This window comes from Trachypithecus francoisi, unplaced genomic scaffold (assembly GCF_009764315.1).
Source record: "Trachypithecus francoisi isolate TF-2019V2 unplaced genomic scaffold, Tfra_2.0 Lachesis_group4, whole genome shotgun sequence".
In the NCBI taxonomy this organism is placed as follows: Eukaryota; Metazoa; Chordata; class Mammalia; order Primates; family Cercopithecidae; genus Trachypithecus; species Trachypithecus francoisi.
Window position 1 is genome coordinate 23,882,079 of NW_022681469.1, and position 19,578 is coordinate 23,901,656.

General features: G+C 34.7%; 2 protein-coding genes across 10 annotated transcripts in view; one reads left to right on the forward strand and one right to left on the reverse strand.

Moving 5' to 3' along the window:
* CYREN (cell cycle regulator of NHEJ) overlaps window positions 1–19,578 on the forward strand; it is a 188,927-nt gene that overhangs the window by 118,776 nt on the left and 50,573 nt on the right. The window lies entirely within an intron of this gene.
* Window positions 1–19,578, reverse strand: part of AGBL3 (ATP/GTP binding protein like 3) — a 142,667-nt gene that overhangs the window by 75,181 nt on the left and 47,908 nt on the right. For 5 of the 7 annotated variants that reach the window (XM_033194661.1, XM_033194662.1, XM_033194660.1 and 2 more), the window contains exons 6-11: window positions 16,028–16,166; window positions 14,082–14,861; window positions 11,367–11,529; window positions 4,064–4,190; window positions 3,031–3,131; window positions 2,694–2,806 (exon numbers count right to left, since the gene is read on the reverse strand). In XM_033194661.1, coding sequence (XP_033050552.1) covers window positions 2,694–2,806; window positions 3,031–3,131; window positions 4,064–4,190; window positions 11,367–11,529; window positions 14,082–14,861; window positions 16,028–16,166 — 1,423 coding nt within the window. The remainder of the gene's footprint in view (window positions 1–2,693; window positions 2,807–3,030; window positions 3,132–4,063; window positions 4,191–11,366; window positions 11,530–14,081; window positions 14,862–16,027; window positions 16,167–19,578) is intronic. The other 2 variants (XM_033194665.1, XM_033194666.1) reach the window with 1 other exon arrangement.

Consider the following 19,578-nt stretch of genomic DNA (forward strand, 5'->3'; position numbering starts at 1 on the left):
TAACTAAGACTTGTATAATGAAAACTATAAAGCATTGATAAAAGAAATTAAAGAAGACTGAAAAATAAATGGAAAGACATCCCCTGTTGGTGGATCAGAAGACTTAATATTGTTAAAATGCCCATACTACTCAAAGTGATCTACACATTCAATACAAACACTATCAAAATCCCAATGGCACCTTTTACAAAAAATAGGAAAAACAGTTCTGTGATTCATATGGAATCACCAAAGACCATGAATAGCCAAATCAAATCAATCCTGAGAAAAAAGAACAAAGCTGGAGTCATCACTTTCTATGATTTCAAGTTAATATTACAAAGCTACAGTAATCAAATGAGTATGACACTGACAGAGAGAGAGAGACATCTACACTTACAGGATAGAATACAGGGCCCCAAAATAAGTCCACACATATATGACTAAATAATCTTCAATAAGGGTGCTAAGGATACACAATGGGAAAAGAATACTATCCTCAACAAATAATGCTGGGAAACTGGATATCCACATGCAAAAGAATAAAATTGGATACTGTACAAAAAAAAATCAACTCAAAATGGGCTAAACACTTAAATATAAGACCCGAAACTACAAAACTTCCAGAAACGTAGGGGAAAAGCTCCATGGCACTGATCTCTGCAGAGATTTCATAGATACAACACCAAAAGCATAAGCAACAAACCCAAAAACACATGGGACTACATCAAACTAAAAAGCTTCTGTACAACCAAGGAAACAATAGAGTGAAAAAGCGGCCTACAGAATGGAAAAAAATATGTGCAAACTATACATCTGATAAGGGGTAGTCTCCAAAATATATAAGGAATTCCTTCAACTTAATAGCAAAAACCCCTATAACCTGATTTTGTTATAAAATGGGCTAAGTACTTGAATAGATATTTCTACAGTAAGACACACTGGTCAACAGGTATGTGACAAAGTGCTCAACATCGTTTATCAGGGCAATGCAAATTAAAACACAATGAGATATCACCTCTTGCCTGTCAGGATGGCTGTCATCAAAAAAACCAAAAGACAAGTGTTAGGGAGCATGTGGAGAAATTGAAACCCTTGTACACTGTGGTGGGAATACAAAACAGTGCAGCTGCTACTGAAAACAGCACAGAGGTTCCTCAGAAAGTCTAAAAATAGAACTGCCATATGATCCAGCAGTCTTCTGGGTATTTATCCAAAAGAGCTGAAATCTAGACATTAGCACTCCCATTTTTATTGCAGCACTATTCACAATAGCCAATATGTAGAAACAACCTAAATATCTTTTGACAAATGAATGGATAAAGAAAATATGGCATATCCATACAGTGGCTTCCTATTCAGCTTTAAAAAAGAAGGAAATTCTGCAATATGTTAACAAATGGATAAACAGCAAGGACATTACACTAAGTGAAATAAGCCAATCACAGAAAGACAAATACTGCATGATTTCACTTTTATGAAGTATCTAAAATGTCAAATTCATAAAATAAAAGTCAAATGGTGGTTTCTAGAGGGTTGTGGGGGAATGGGACTCTCTAATTAAAGGGCAAAATATTTCAGTTAAGCAAGATGAATAAACTCTAGAGATCTGCTCTACAATATTGTATCAAAAATAAAATATTGTATAGTAAATAATTTAAGATGGTAAATTTCATACTAAGTGTTCTTACCACAATAAAATAGAAAATGAAGAAGTAACATCGACTCCAATGCTGGAAGAAGAAAAGCCATGAAACATATTCTTATCATACTGTCTAGCAACCGTGCTCCTTGATATCTACTCGAAGTCAAAGACTTATGTCTACACAAAAACCTGCACATGGATGTATACAGCAACTTTATTTATAATTGGCAAAACTTGGAGGCAACCAAGATGTCCTTCAGTAGGTAAACTGATATATGAACTGTGGTACATTAAGACAATGGAGTATTACTGAGTGCTAAAAATAAATGAGCTATTAAGCCATGAAAAGAGATGGAAGAAACTTAAATGCGTATTACTAAGTGAAAGAAGCCAGTGTGAAAAGGCCACATACTGTGTGCTCCTACCTATATGCCATTCTGGAAAAGGCAAAACTATGGAGACACTTTAAAATATCTGTGGTTTCCAGGGGTTAGTAGGGAGAGACGGTTGAATAGGTGGGTTCTTAGGGTGAATCCATACAGTGAAAACACTCTGTATCATACTATAATAGTGAATACGTATATTATACATTTGTCTAAACCTGCAGAATTAACACCAAAAGTGAAGCCTAACATATACAGTGGACTTTGGATGATAAAGATGTGTCAGTGTACACTCATGAACTGTAAATAAGTACCACTCTCGTAGGGGATATATGGGAACTCTCTGTACTTCCCATTCCATTTTGCTGTGAATCTAAAACTGCTCTAAAAAACTAAAATAAAGTATATTAAAAAGAAAGAGAAAAACAAAAACAATAACCAAACAAAAACCAATTTCATATGTCTTTCACACCTAGTACGCTGTACATAGTAATGTTCATGTTACTTGAAAAAATAATAAATGAAGTCTTAATGAGGTCTGGCCAAAATAATGGGCATGGGAGAAATTTTCCACCACTTATAGTTGGCATTTTCAGTTGAGAATTGACAATAAAATGCTGGTATAATTATGAAGCACATAGTAAAACAGCACAACAAATTGCATTACTTCAGTAGCCTTGAGTTACCTAGACTCTAGATCCAATGTAATGTCTATCACAGGAGTGTCTGAATCCTCAAAGACTTTTTCCAATGTTATATGTCTTTCCATTTCTTCTAGTTCTTTCAGGCACCGATAATACTAGGGAAAAATAATACATGAGCTCATTACAAAATAACTTTATTTCCTAAATAAACTATTTGAGTATTTATAGACACCTGGAACAACTGTTACTGGCAAATTAAGTGCCAAACCCCCAACAACACTGTTGGGACATTAAAAGGCAAACACTGCATAGGCCTATAGTCAGCTTATGGTATCTGATAGGCTGGAGTCTGATGCATTACCAAATGCACTTTGCTTACCTTGGTCCGGTCGGGATCACAATAGTCCAAGAGAGAATCACAAAAATGATATCCCATTGATTCCAGGTCTTTTGTGCTGAAATGAGTGCCTCGTTTATTACCTAAAACATCAATACATTTATCCACCCTTGAGGGCAAGTTAATAATTTTTCTTAGCAGGTACATTGCAAAACAGAGTATAAACAAAACATTGATATGATTCCATATCCTGTTCTTTGGATTTTCTTCTCCAGGGCAGGTTATTTAACAGCTCATTGCTTTCCCTGGTCCCTTTTCCACCATCTGGACCAAAGCTGATTTAACACACATTAGTATATGTTGTAAAGGCAGAAAAAAATTCAGTAAGACAGTTATAGAATATTTGGTTGCCAGTTAGAAATGGTGGTAATAATCACTTTGAGAAAAACTCGTGTAAAGATTTTATGAGAAAAGATTTTCATCATCACAAATAATGTTATATCAGTTTCAAAGTGCTTTTAAAACTAGCTGGAAAGTACATATGTGGATTTCTAGAACTTTAAGTTGATACGTTTTTCTGATAATGTGACAATTATTTTAATATGGAGTATTCTAACCATGTTAGGATATGCTAGATGTAACTAAAAGATTTCTTAAATGGGACTACAAAGCACACTTTAATTTTTTGTTCAGGGAACCAAGTGCTTTCATTTAAACATGTATTGACTCCCAAAAGTCCATTTTGCCTTGCAAATAGCAAATCCAATAAAAAATATTTTTAAAAAAATCTGTAGATACCTCCTTAAAAATAACAAGCATTTAAAGATTACCATATGAAACAACCAATTAGAGTATTCTATTTATATGCTTAAATCTTCCTTTCTAAACAAAGGGAAATTAGGAAATAGAGATACCATATTGTGGGAGTTTATTCATCCTGTTTATATAATTGATTAAATATTAGTATTATTTAAATAGGAAGAAAGTGCTGTTGTCTGTACTATTACATTTACATTAAATTATGTATGTTTGGTTTAAAGCTTTGAGAGCTGTGAATGAGAACCCTTGGTCTTACCCAGAGTAGATCCACAAAAGGTGGCCTCCATGGTAAAGCTGTTCCTGATTCCCATTTTCCACATTACCACTCTTCCTGTTCCTTCTTTGCTCTTCTGGACATTAAACTTGCAAGCTGAGAATGAAAACTGAAAAGCGGCAAATAAAAATGAGACTCATTCTGGTACCTATATCTTTTTTTGAAAGTAGTATTAAAAATGAGAGTGGTTATGCAAAGTCTGTAATTCTCACTAAAGCTTCAGGAGTTACTTTTTATTTTCTGACCATAGAAATATCTCATTTTAAGGATGATATGTTTACATTTCTGAGAACTATAGATTCTAACTTCTGCAATAAAATTTACTTTCTATTTTTATAGAAAGATATGTATATATCTTTATATAACATATGTTCAAAATCAGTTCCTTTTTAATTTTTAATTTTTGCAGGTACATAGTAGGTTTATATATAGGGTGTACATGATATATTTTGATAGAGGTATGTAGTGTGTAATAATCACATTGGGTAAATGGGGTATCCATTACCTCAAGCATGTATCCTTTGTGTTACAAACAATCCAATTATACTTTTACTTTTTAAAAAATGTATAATTAAATTATTATTGACTATAGTCACCCGCTTGTTTTATCAAATACTAGTTCTTATTAATTCTATTTTTTGTACCCATTAACCATCCCCACTTCTGCCCTCCCCCATTACCTTTCCTCGCTTATAGTAACCATCTTTCTACTCTCTGTCTCTACAAGTTCAATTGTTTTAATTTTTAGCTCCCACAAATAAGTGAGAACATGCAAAGTTTGTCTTTCTGTCCCTAGCTTATTTCACTTAACACAATGATCTCCAGTTCCATCCATGTTGCAAACGACAGAATCTCATTCTTTTTTATGCCTGAATAGTACCCATTCTGTATATGTACCACATTTTCTTTATCCATTCATCTGCTAATGGACACTTAGGTTGCTTCCAAAAGTTGATTAATTCTTGATGCTGTTGGGATAAAGTTTTATACTTTTAAAAAAGTTATAGGAAGGGATCCAATCTTCATTCATGTTAGGAATGAAGATTAGTGTTGGAGATGTTCAAAAATAAAGATTCTTTATCTTCATATGAAAGATCATTTGAAATTATGTTCTGAAAGATTGTCTACAAAGAAATTTTTTGAGGTGCAATTTTATTTTTTCAGTAACATACAATAAAATTGACTTTTTGTGTTTCATTCTATACATCGTTTTGTTTTGGTTTTCGAGACAGGGTCTCTCTCTGTCACCCAGGCTGGAGTGCAGTGGTGCTATCATAGCTCACTGCAGCCTCAAACTCCTGGGCTCAAAGCTATCCTCCTATCTCAGTCTCCCAAACAGCTGAGACCACAAGCACTTACCACCACACGTAGCTAGTTTTGTATTTTCTTCACAGAAATAGGGTCTTGCTATGTTGCCCAGGCTGGTCTCAAATCCTGGCCTCATGTGGTCTTCCAAAGTGCTGGGATTACAGGTATGGGCCACTGTGCCCAGCCTCATTTTATGTGTTCATATTCATATGTGTTATGAATTGTAACACATATATAGATTCCTGTAACCACCATCACACTCAAGATACAGAACAGTTCTATTATCCTAATAGGTTAATTATAGTCACACCCTCCTGCCACCTCTAACCCCTGGCCACCATTGATTTGCTGTCACTATAGATTTGCTTTTTCAAGACTGCTGTATAAATGGAATCATATAGAATGTAATCTTTTGAGACTGGCTTCTTTCATTTAGCCTAATACTTTTGAGATTTATCCAAGTTGTTGCATGTGTGAATATTCCTTCCGTTTTATTGCCAAGTACTATTCCATTGTATGGGTGTATTAAAATGTATATCCATTTACCAGTTAAAGGACATTTTGGGTTGTTTCCAGCTTTTGGCAGTTATGATAGAGTTGTTATGTTTGTGTGTACAGGTTTATATATGAATGTACATTTTCATTTCTCTAGGGTAAATACCTAGGAATGGGATTGCTGGATGATATAAGTGTATAATTTTCTTTATAAGAAATTGACAAACTACTTTTCAAAGTGATATACCATTTTGCATCTCCAACAAAAATGTACAGTATGAGAGTTCCAGTTATTCCAAATTTTTGTTAGAACTTGGGATTGTCAGTATTTTTATTTTAGCAATGCTAACAGGTATGTAACTGTATTTCCTCAGTTACTTTGCAGTTCCCTGAGGGCTACTGATGTCAAACACCTTTTCATGTACTTATTTGCCTTCACATATCATTTTTGGAAATGTGTGTATTTAAGATTATCTGGTTGTTTGTTTTATTACTACTGAGTGATTCTGGATAAAAGTTCTTTGTGAGATATGTGATTGAAAATAATTTCTCCTATCTGGAGCTTATCTTTGTATTTGCTTAACAGGATCTTTCAGAGAGCAAAAGGATTAATTTTGATGATGTCCAACTTATCGATTCATTACAATCCAATGGATAATGCTTTTGGTATTTTCTAAGGAATGTTTGTCTAATTCCATGTCATAAAAATTTTCTTCTATGTTTTCTTCTAAAAGTTTTACAGTTTTACATTTAAGGTTTGAGGGTTAAGTGAAAGTTTTTTGTTTTTTATATGGATGTTCAATTGTTCCAACACTTATTTATTGAAAAGTTTCTATCTCCATTAAATTTCCTGTGTACCTTTGTCAAAAAGCTGTATGTATATGGGTCTATTACTAGACTTGCTATTCTGTACCACTGCTCTTGGTGTTTACACAGTTCCTATTAACATATTATTTTTATTACTGTAGTTTTATACTGTCGTAAAATTTGATAGTGTGATTCCTTCAACTTCATTTTTTAAAAGTGTTTTGCCTATTCTAGTTCCTTTATATTTCCTTATCCATCTTAGAATCAGCCTGTTTATATCTATAAACAATTATGCTGTGATTTTTGTCTGAAACTCTGTTAAATCTACAGATCAACTTGGGGAGTTGATATCTTACTATGTTTAGTCTTCCAATCCATAATACAACACATGTCTCCATTTCTTTGGGCCTTTGATTTATTTCATCAGCATTTTTAAGGTTTCAGCATATAGAATCTATACATTTTGTTAGATTTATATTTATTTTAAAGCTATGATAAAAATGGTATTGTTTTTAACTTTGGTTTCCAATGTTTTCATTGTGAGTATACAGAAATGCAATTGTTTTTTGTGGGTTGATTTTGTATCTTATGACCTTGCTCAAACTCCCTTGTTAGTTCTAGTTTTGTGTGTGTGTGTGTGTAGGTGGGTGTGGGTGGTGTGTGTGTGTGTGTGTGGATCACTTTGGATTTTCTGTGTAGATAATTGCCACCATCATTACTTCTTTCCAATCTGTCTGCCTTCTCCTTTCTTTTGCCTTTTTGAACTGGTTAGAACCTCCAGTACAACGCTGCATGAAGTGAGGAAGAGTGGACATTCTTGTCTTCTTCCTGACTTTGGGCAGAAAACATTCAGTCTTTCATCAACTATATTGTTAGCTATAGAGTTTTTTGTAGATGTCCTTTATCAGGTTAAGGAAGTACACTTTAATTCCTTATTTGCTGAAATTTTTTTTTTTTCATAGCTAGATGCTGAATTGTGTTAAAAACTTTTTTTTATATCAATTGATGAGATCACAGTTTTTCTTCTTTCAACTGTTAACATAGTGGATTACAATGATTAATTTTCAAATATGAAGCCAGCCTTACATTTTGGGATAAACCCCATCTGGTCATGGTATATTAGTCTTTTTATATATTGCTGGATTTAATATGCTAATATTTTGGTGAGGATTTTTGCATCTATGTTCATGAGGGATATTAGTCTGTAGTTTTCTTTTCCTGTACTATCTTTGTCTTGTGTTGGTATGGTAATCCTGGGAAAGAGTGCCTTTAAATTTTTGGTAGAATGCTTCAGTGAATCCAACTGGATCTGGATATTTGTTTTCTGGAGTTTCTTTTTGGAATGCTTTTCAGGACTATTCAGATTATTTCACCTTGGGTGCCTTTTGGTAGTTTGTAGTCTTCAAGGAATGGGTTCATTTCATCTAAGTTGTTAAATTTATGTGCACAGAATTGAATTTCCCCTTATTGTCCTTTTAATGCCTGCAGGGTCTGTAGTGATACTTCTCTTTCATTCTTGATATTGGTAAGTTGTGCCATCATTGCCTCCCCTTCCTCCTCTTTCTCTTCCTCCTACTTTTTCATCAATCTTGGTAAAGTTTCATCAGTTTTATCAATCTTTTCCAAGCACAAATATTGCTTAACTGATTTTTTTCATTGTTTCTCATTTTCCAATTTCATTGACCTGCTCATCTTTATTACATGCTTCCTTCTGCTTGGTTTATTTTACTCTTCTTTTTCTATTCTTAATGTGGAAACTTAGATTACTAATTCAAGGTCTTTGTTCTTTTCTTATTTGAGATGGAGTCTCACTCTGTTGCCTAGGCTGGAGTGCAGTGATACGACCTTGGCTCACTACAACCTCTGCCTCCTGGGCTCAAACAGTTCTTCTGCCTCAGCCTCCCAAGTAGCTGGGATTACAGGTGCACACCACCATGCTTGGCTAATTTTTGTATTTTTAGTAGAGATGAGGTTTTACCATGTTGGCCAAGTTGGTCTTGAACCCCTGACCTCAAGTGATCTGCCCACCTTGGCCTCTCAAAGTGCTGGGATTACAGGCATGAGCCATTGTACCCAGCCTATTCGTTTCTAATATAAGCATTTCTTGCTGTACATTTTCTTCTAAGTGCTACTATTTAGCTGAATTTCATAAAATTTCATGTTACATATTTTCATTTTCTTTCAGGTCAAACTATATTCTAATGTTCCTTAAGAGTTCCTCTTGGGCCTAAGGATTATTTAGAAATGTGGTTTAATATCTACGTTTGTAGATTTTCCTCTTTTATTGATTTACTCTAATTCCATTATGCTTAAAGACATACTTGTATGATATTAATTATTTTAAATTTGTTAGTAGTTGTTTTAAACCAGAATGCGACTTATGTTGGTGCTGTTCCATGTGCATTTGAATATAATGTGTATTCTGCTGTTTATATAAATGTCAAATCCAGTTGGTTGATCCTTGCCTACTGTCTGTCTACCAGTTCCAGATTAATGTAAGAGGTATTTAAAGTCTCCAACTATAATTGTGGATTTGCACAAAAAGATTCTTTTTTTTTTTTGAGACAGCCTCGCTCTGTAGCCCAGGCTGGAGTGCAGTGGCGACATCTTGGCTCACTGAAGCTCCGCCTCCTGGGTTCACACCATTCTCCTGCCTCAGCCTCCAGAGTAGCTGGGACTACAGGCGCCCACCACGAAGCCCAGCTAATTTTTGTATTTTTAGTAGAGATGAGGTTTTACCATGTTGGCCAAGTTGGTCTTGAACCCCTGACCTCAAGTGATCTGCCCACCTTGGCCTCTCAAAGTGCTGGGATTACAGGCATGAGCCATTGTACCCAGCCTATTCGTTTCTAATATAAGCATTTCTTGCTGTACATTTTCTTCTAAGTGCTACTATTTAGCTGAATTTCATAAAATTTCATGTTACATATTTTCATTTTCTTTCAGGTCAAACTATATTCTAATGTTCCTTAAGAGTTCCTCTTGGGCCTAAGGATTATTTAGAAATGTGGTTTAATATCTACGTTTGTAGATTTTCCTCTTTTATTGATTTACTCTAATTCCATTATGCTTAAAGACATACTTGTATGATATTAATTATTTTAAATTGTTAGTAGTTGTTTTAAACCAGAATGCGACTTATGTTGGTGCTGTTCCATGTGCATTTGAATATAAGTGTATTCTGCTGTTTATATAAATGTCAAATCCAGTTGGTTGATCCTTGCCTACTGTCTGTCTACCAGTTCCAGATTAATGTAAGAGGTATTTAAAGTCTCCAACTATAATTGTGGATTTGCACAAAAAGATTCTTTTTTTTTTTTGAGACAGCCTCGCTCTGTAGCCCAGGCTGGAGTGCAGTGGCGACATCTTGGCTCACTGAAGCTCCGCCTCCTGGGTTCACACCATTCTCCTGCCTCAGCCTCCAGAGTAGCTGGGACTACAGGCGCCCACCACGAAGCCCAGCTAATTTTTTGTATTTTTAGTAGAGATGGGGTTTCACCATGTTAGCCAGGATGGTCTCGATCTCCTGACCTCGTGTTCCGCCTGCCTCAGCCTCCCAAAGTGCTGGGATTACAGGCATGAGCCACCGTGCCCAGCCCAAAAATATTTTCATAAGAAACACTTAACAGAAAACCTAGAAATAGAAGCCTCTATGTTTTAAGCGACCTTTAGATGATGTGGAAGACCTGTTTAAACAGCAGAGTGGTGGTTTGAGTTGTTCAAGAAATTGGTCCATTTCATCTAAGGCACAACAGGTTAGAGATCTAAAACCCTAAGGAGAATGTCAATAGACAAACATTAAAATATCTTAGTAACAGAATTATTTTGTAGGAGTAATGAACTATACCTAAGAGTATTGACAGTATAAATTTACATAGGAATAGCTTCAGCTATGGGGTTGGGTTTTCGCGTCTTTCTTTCTGACGAAATGAATCCTCTTTGGGGAACAAACCCTGTTCTTTCTTTAAATAGCTATTTTTATCAGATCATCCTTTCCTTTTTGTCTTTGGGCCCCAATTATCCCCAAAAGACAATTAGTTCTTCTCAGTAAGTCCTTTATAATTGAATTGGTTGGTTGAGAACTTAAGGGAAAGTCTGTAGGAATTTTCTTGGCTATGTTACCATCTTTTCCCTAAAGAATGATTAAAATATAATTTTCACATCTTGGTAAATCAGTCTCCAATATTTCCATAGTTTGTGAAAATAATAATATACTTTATTCTTTTCTCATTCTAGTTTCTATATGGTTTTAAAATATTGGTTATTGGATTAAGTTTTTTCCTGGTAAAATTCTAATAAATACTTTGAAGAAACGGTTACACATTTCTTAAGAATACAATGTTTAATCTGTATAATTTAGGCACTCAATGACTATTAAAACAATAAACAAGACTCTAAAATTGATAAAAATGACTAATAGAGGAAGCTTTCAAAAGGTAAAAGAGCAGTGGTATTATGGTGGTAGGTTTGGGGGCATTTTTGCCTTTTTCCCCCATATTTTCAAATTATTGCTCACTAAGTAGTTCTATATAGTAGCTTTCTTATTGTCAATTGTATAAACTGGTCAAACTAAATAAAAAAAGCAGTTTGGGACAGTATTATCCATGTGGACCATTCTGCTATCCGACATGGGCAACATTTGGTAAAGGAAGTTAATACCTTAAAAGGTGCTTACTTTATCTGGACAATTTTTGCTTAGCATAAGTGGGAAGATTTGTTGCTGTAAGTATAATGTCTTAGATCTGTCACTACCATCACAGCCATACATGAAGATGTTCTCTTTCCTACTATGGCCATGAAGATCACAGTATAAAATAACCTCTCGTTTCTCCATCAGTCTGCCAGGAAGAAAGATGAGTTACTAACTTTTATCTCTGCATTTTTCTTCTATTGGTACAACTATGGATTTATAACTGTAATATCCAAATAAATACAATTTCTTATATCCTAGTTTCTCTTATCTATATCACATATTATTAATATACAATTTTTAAAATCTACAATAATTTATTAACTATATAAAGATCTGAATGCAGGCCAAGTGCAGTTGCTCATGCCTGTAATCCTGATGCTTTTGGAGACCGACGCAGGCGAATTGCCTGAGGTCAGGGGTTCGAGACCTGCCTGGCCAGTGTGGCGAAACCCCCTTTCTATTAAAAACACAAAAATTAGCTGAGTGTGACGGCCCATGCCTGTAATCCCAGCTACTCAAGAGGCTGAGGCAGGAGAATTGCTTGAACCCAGGAGGCAGAGGTTGCAGTGAGCGGAGATAGCATTACTGCACTCCAGCCTGGGCAACAGAGTGAGACTCCGTCTAAAAGAAAAAAAAAAAAAAAGTCTGAATGCAGTAGCCTTCCATTATAAGGACAAAATTTACCTTACTCCCAAGACTTTCTTCAATAAGATCTCTCTGCTTTATTTCACATATTTTCTTTCTGACTGTAATACCTTCTTTCTTTATCTTTGTAAATGTAAATACTACCTGCCATCCTTCAGTACTGACCTCATGTCTCACTTCCTTTCAATTTGTCAAGGCCACAGAACTTTCTCTTTTTGAACTACGGTACCACTTAAAGATATTGGTACTGTTTGCTTGGCCCTTGTCTAGAAAAGTTTTTATATTTTTCATATTCAAGCTTGTTAAGAATGGGGAATGCTTCAAATCATCTAGAACAGTGCTATGCACATAATAAGTACCCAAATATTTGTTAAAAATTAAATGCTTGATGACTTGGTGCTGAAGCCAATTAATATTTAACCCTTGAGTAGTGTGGTGATTAAGTTATTATCTTGAGAAAAATGGTACCAAAGTTTGAATTGACTTTTTCTGATAAATTTCTAACAAATATCTGAAAAAATATATTACACATTCCTGAAGAGCACAAACTTTGGTCTATATAATTTAACACTCAACATAAAAATAACAAAACAAAAAATAAGTCCCTCAAACTGATTGATAAAATGACTAACATTAATAGAAGAGGCTTTCAAAAGTAAGACAGTGTGGTGTTAAAGTGGTAGGATTATTACTTAACTGATCAAAATTACATATACTATTTGCTGTATCTGGAAGGATAAACATCAAAATGTTAGCAATAGTATTTATAATATTATTAAATACAGTACGTTTATAACAAAAATATTAAAACCTAAAATATAAACATTCAAAGCATTTTGCTTCTATTAGAAACCATACTGCTTCAAACTATAGTGAAATTACAAACTAAAATGTACTATGTGTTAATTTATTGCCCTTTTCTCATTTGCTACCCAATAAGTTCTCATTGATACCAGAAGATTGATATAAAGCCACTAAATGATAGTTACAAGTTTTTAGAAAACTAGATTATAAGGCATGAATATCAAGTTAAGTTCTTAAATATGAAACATGCTGCACATTTTTAAGCCACAAATTCTTCAGTCTTTCATTTTCTTAGAAGCAAGTCAAAAGGAACTCTACTTCTAACAAATTAATTTCCAAAGAGATGGTATTACTTCTGAAGTGAAACAGGATATTAGGGTCTCTCATCTTACATTAATTTAAATAACTTTAGAAACAGTTTGGATTTTCTTTTTACCCACAGGTAAACAGAAATACTTAGTATAAGATTGTACCCATAGGTATCTTTATGGGTAAAAAGATATTCTACTTATCTTATACTAAGTATTTTACATAAATATCTACTCTCTCTCATTCTAATATGCTTTAAATATACTTAATCTTATATATAAGATTCCACACATATGTGACTGACTTCTTATCCTACTTACCTGCGTATGATTAACTGGATTAAGATATTTCTCTTTCTTGGAAGTCTTTTAGAAACTTGCTGAATAGACTTCTGCCTTAACCTTCTTACAAGACAATCAGAGACTAACTGATATTTGAAAGAGTTTCCAGAGAGAGACGCCAACGGGCATTGACCTGTAATCCATCATGTCTCAGACCAGAGACCCTTAATCTCAGACAGCATTAAGCAGATGTCATAGATATTCTATTAGACATATCATCAGCCCCTTTATGTGTATATATTTCATGTATATAAAATATACATATATTTATAAAAAATATAAAATTATTTTAAACATCAGTGCTACTATTATCTTTAGCAAGAAGCCAAATTTGGGATATGAAAACTGATTAGCTTCATTGAGTCATCAAAACATTCTAGAATCTGTTTCATTATTTAAGGGGAGGTTAGTGAATCCAGTGGCATAATGCCAGAAGGATATAGAATTACAGTTGTGAATAACGGGGAAAAAATAAAGTAGTTATATAGTAGTTAGTCTATCTTGAGAAGTTACAGTAAAATGAGTGAGATTGTGGGAGCAAAATTCTTACTACTAAGTTTACTAAATAAGCAGAGAGGTAATTTGAGGCTTATTTTACCTATGAACCATGTTCCGGGTATACCATACAGAAGGAAAAGATTCCTTCAGGAGAGACGTATAATTACGGTTTAAATCCCGTCCAGCTAAGGAACAGCGATAATTTCCCACAATCACACCATCTGGATTCAGCATGGGTACCACCTTGAAGACAAAAGTGTCCCGAAGCAACTGTGCATCACTTGAGTTTCCTAAAATATAATCTAGGAAGCCTTTCATGATCCAAGAGCTGTTGGTTTCCCCTGGATGGACCCTTGCAGTCAGAATCACAGCCTTCCGCTTTCTTGAGTCAGAGTTCTTCAAGGGGGTAGTGATTGTTAAAATATACACCATGTTCCTAGCAAGCGTGTGGCACAAAACACGTATTTTACAAAACTTTGACCGTACTGGATCATTATTGATGCCAGAAAGGTATTCTTGCAGGTTGGTATAAGTGTATGGATAGCAATGAGCAAAGTAGCAGGTATCTTTGTTGTGTGGAAATTGAAATGTCCATGTAAGAGAGAAATAATGGCGCCCATCTTGGCCTGGGTTGTTCCTGTAATACTTGATTTGGTCTCCTATTCTCTGCCAGCCAATATGATGAGCCTTGGCCTCTTTTTCAGAATAGAACAGTGGGCGCATACCCCGACTGTAAAGACTAGCAGGTTTGGTGAAGTTGACAATAGTGAATCTGTAGACTATTCCTGCTCGCATATTAGTGACTTGGAAATAGTACCACTGGGTGTGTTTATTTGTGAAGAGGTCAGGGCGTACAGTCAATTGGTATTCATATTCTGCCCTAATACACAAGAAAGAAAGGGAAAAAAAGCACATAAGGATGTAAAAATGACATTTTATAAAAAACGAATGTAAAATTTTGAGTTAAATGAGGAAAATTATTTTATTTTTACTCATTCACAGAAAGCTTTGTTAGGAAACAATGTAAAAGATAAAAGTTTTGAAATTTTCCCTTTTATTGGATGAGAAACTGCTTCTATGCTAATTCTAAATCCTTTGTATTCCTTGGTAATTCAAGAGAGCACACAAAAACAGGTGTTTGATAAAAGTTTATATATTTCAACCTAATTATATTTTCTATATAAGAAATGATTAAAGAGTTACCAAAACTGAAGCGAAGTCCAGCATTTCTTTTTTCACTTCACACATATGTATCTATTACAGTCTAAAACTAGGAATATAAAATAACTATCACTGAGAGATTTAAACACAGATAATATGATCACATAGATTACATAATTTGAACTATTTGAGAACAAGAACTGCATTTGATAACTATTTACATCCCTCTACTTAGTCATTGGAGATGCCTATATAAAGGCAAAAACAATAATTTCACTGGAATATTATTTATATACATAACAATATTACCAGGTTAGTCATGACTATTTTTCTCTCTCAAGTAACTTTCTATTCTATCAGCACTCTGCACTCAGCATGTAATGTGTATGTGTACAGTTGTAAATAATCACCTAGGAATAGGTAAAATAAATGTTGCAAAACCTTGATAGCTGTCGAGTCTAGGTGATAGGTATGTGGCAGTGAACGCAAAATTGTACTATTTTCTGTACTTAAGTGTATGTTTACAGATTTCCATAATATTTTTAAATAAAATAATGCCCTTGGGATATTCTATGGAACACTCATCCCAAGAACTACTTCAATACAAAGTTTGAGAAGCACTGTGTGTGTGACAATTTATATTACCATACTGAAAATGTACAGTACAGAAGCCTTCTTAACTTTACACCTCATAGTTCTCAAAATTATTTGAACTCAGAATCTTTTATACTCCCCTCCTCCACAATAATTTCTAATTATTAATAGTATCTATACTTCAAGGAATTACAGTTTCATAATAGATACTAAGAACTTTAATGTACTTGATACAGAAAATAATAAATAGTTGATGGTCTAGCTCCTTAAATAAAAATAATTAGAACCTACACTTTGACGACCTTCTGTAGATTACCACTCTCAAACCTTGCTTCAAACATCAAAGTATTGTCACGGTAATCCACAGGTTGCTTCAAAGGTGTTCGGTTACCCCCAACTCGGGAATACACAAAACAGGGCTCTTTGTAAGCTGATGAGAGAAGAAGATCATAAAGATGTCAAGGCACACCTAAAGTAAGAAGGTTATTCTGCACAGAGTTTGGAGCAATAGTACAAGTATAAGGATTGTAAATTTTCAAGTAACTGGACACTAATTTATATAGACATGTTGAAATAAGAGAGTCTAAGAGTATTTAGACTAGAAAAACAATGGCTAAAATAAATTTGTATATTTCTTACATTACATTAAAAATACTCATTTGGCCGGTGCAGTGGGTCATGTCTGTAATCCTAACATTTTAGGAAGTCGAGGCAGGCAGATTGACTGAGCTCAGGAGTTCGAGATCACCCTGGGCAACATGGTGAAATGCTGTCTCTACGAAAAATACAAAAAAAAAAAAAAAAATTAGCCAGGTGTGGTGGCATGTGCCTGTAGTCCCAGCAACCCAGGAGGCTGAGGCAGGAGAATCGCTTGAACCTGGGAGGCAGAGGTTGCAGTGAGCAGAGATCGCATCACTACACTTGACCCTGGGCGACAGAGTGAGATTCGGTCTCAAAACAAAAAACAAACAAACAAAAAATTCACTCCGTTTCTGGTCATGATGAAGTAATTGGTTCTGAACTTGCCCTTTCACTGTAAATGACTATAAAACTGGATAAAGGATATGAGCTGTTTTCATGCATTTGGACAACAAATAGAACAACTATGTAGGATATTTGAAAGATCAATACATGAAGTGAGCCTATGTTGAGCCCTGGCTTGCTGCATAGAGGTACTTGCTGGACTACAGCTTAGGGAGGTGGCATTTTAGAACAGCATGACAGTCTTGAGCTGAAGAGGGAAGATTGTTGCTTGGGGCTGCTGAAATTTGTGGGTCAGGACACCAGGGAAAAGAAAGCTACATAGAGAACCTCAACAGTCTACACAGTGGTTTCCCAGTCCTTGGATGAGGGTTTGGCTACCAGTCAAAAGATGAGACTAAGAAAGACGCAAGAGAGCACTACTGTGGGCTGAGACGCCAGAGGACATACACTTCTGGGATATATTAGAATTCCAACTAATCCAGAGTGGAAAGATTTTATGGAATACCTTAGGCATTCAACAGTGACTCCAGAAAGGCTGTATCTTAGGCATAAGTACCATATTCAAGAGTAAAGGTCACGACATAACACTGGGGATAAAATGAAAACAGACCTGCCCCTATACAAAATCAGAGCAAGCCTGAAAGAAGCAAAATGATCTCCCAGCAATTTAATTGCCAGAAAGAACAAAATTCAATATAATGTTTAAAAGAACATAATACAGGACGGATGCAGTGGTTCATACCTGTAATCTTAGCATTTTGGGAGGCCAAGGAGGGTGGATCACCTGAGGTCAAGAGTTTGAGACCAACCTGGCCAACATGGTGAAAACCCATCTCTACTCAAAATACAAAAATTAGCCGGTGTAGTGGTGCATGCCTGTAGTCCCAGCTACTCAAGACGCTGAGGCAAGAGAATTGCTCAAACCCAGGAGGTGGAGGTTGCAGTGAGCTGAGATTGTGCCACTGTACTCCAGCCTAGGTGACAGACCAAGACTCCATCTCAAAATAAATAAATAAATAAATAATAAATAAAAGAATATAATACAGACTCCCTAAAACATATCTTTTACAATGTTCTACATATCATAAAAACATAAGGCATTCAGAGAAGCAGGAAAATGTGATCCATGAATACATATAAAATTCAGCAGACTCCAAGATAACGCACATGTTGGAATTAACAGAGAAGGACTTTGAATGTATATTCAAAGGCAAAAATGAAAATATAAGATATCATGAGAAAACAGATATTTCAAAAAAGAAAAAAACTAAAAAGAACCAAATGAAAATTCTAGAGATAAAACTACAATAACTGAAAGATTTACCAGATGACACAGAGACACAAAGTGAGCACATGTTGGAAAAATGGTGCTGATAGACTTGCTCAACACAAACCTTTAATTTGTTTAAAAAAAACAAAAAACAAAAAACAGAAACACAGTCTCTGTGAAGCACAATAAAGCAAAGCACAGTTACCCAAGGTATGCCTATATCATTGTTTCCTATACAGATATTCTTCAATTTACATTAGGGTTACCTCTCAATAAACCAATTTTAAGCTGAAAATATCATAAATCAAAGGTGTATTTTCAACTTGTGATATTTTCAGCTCATGATGGATTTATTTGGGTATAACTTCATTGTAAGTCAAGGAGGGTATTGAATATGTATCACTTTTACACCATTGTAAAACTGGAAAATCATAATTCAAACCATTGTAAGTAGGAGACCATCTGTATGTAATGTGAAGATTTAATTATTCCATACTATATTCATAAATCATAACATCATTTTGTATGCCATAAAGATATACAACTATAATTTGTCAATTTATAATTGAAAACTTTAAAAAGAAAAAAGAGTTAAAGCTTGCAAAAGAAATAATCAGTGAACTTGAAAACAAATACAAATTGTCCAAACTGAAAGACAGAGAGGAAAAAAGTGGACAAATATCCAGTGACATGTGGGGACATATCTAGAATCCAACATACGTATAATTGGAATTCTAAAAAACATGAAAGAGTGGTATGGAAAAACTATGTGAAGAAATAATGGCTGAAATTTTCTCAAATTTTGGTGCAAAACCCCTACTAAGCTATGGATCCAAGAAGTTCAGCAAACTCCAAGCAGGATAAATATTAAGATAACCAAATCTAGGCACACCATAGTCAAATTGCTGAAGACAGCCAGAGAGAAAAAGACACATTACATACAGATGGTCTCCTACTTATGATGGTTTGAATTATGATTTTCCAGTTTTACAATGGTGTAAAAGTGATACATATTCAATACCCTCCTTGACTTACAATGAAGTTATACCCAAATAAATCCATCATGAGCTGAAAATATCACAAGTTGAAAATACACCTTTGATTTATGATATTTTCAGCTTAAAATTGGTTTATTGAGAGGTAACCCTAATGTAAATTGAAGAATATCTGTATAGGAAACAATCATATAGCCATACCTTGGGTAATTGTGCTTTGCTTTATTGTGCTTCACAGATACTGTGTTTTTTTGTTTTTTGTTTTTTTTGTTGTTTTTTTTTAAACAACGGTTTGTGTTGAGCAAGTCTATCAGCACCATTTTTCCAACATGCGCTCACTTTGTGTCTCTGTGTCATATTTTGGTAATCTCACAACACTGAAAACTTTTTCATTATTATGATATCTATTATGAGTGATCTTTGATGTTACTGTTGTAATTGTTTTGGGCCACCATGAACTGCACCCATATAAAATGGTGAACTTAAGTGCTGTGTGTTCTGACTGCTACACCACCACCCATTCCCCCATCTCTCTCCCTTTCCTTGGGCCTGAGACATAGGCCCATCTCCCTTTCCTATTCCCTGAGACATAA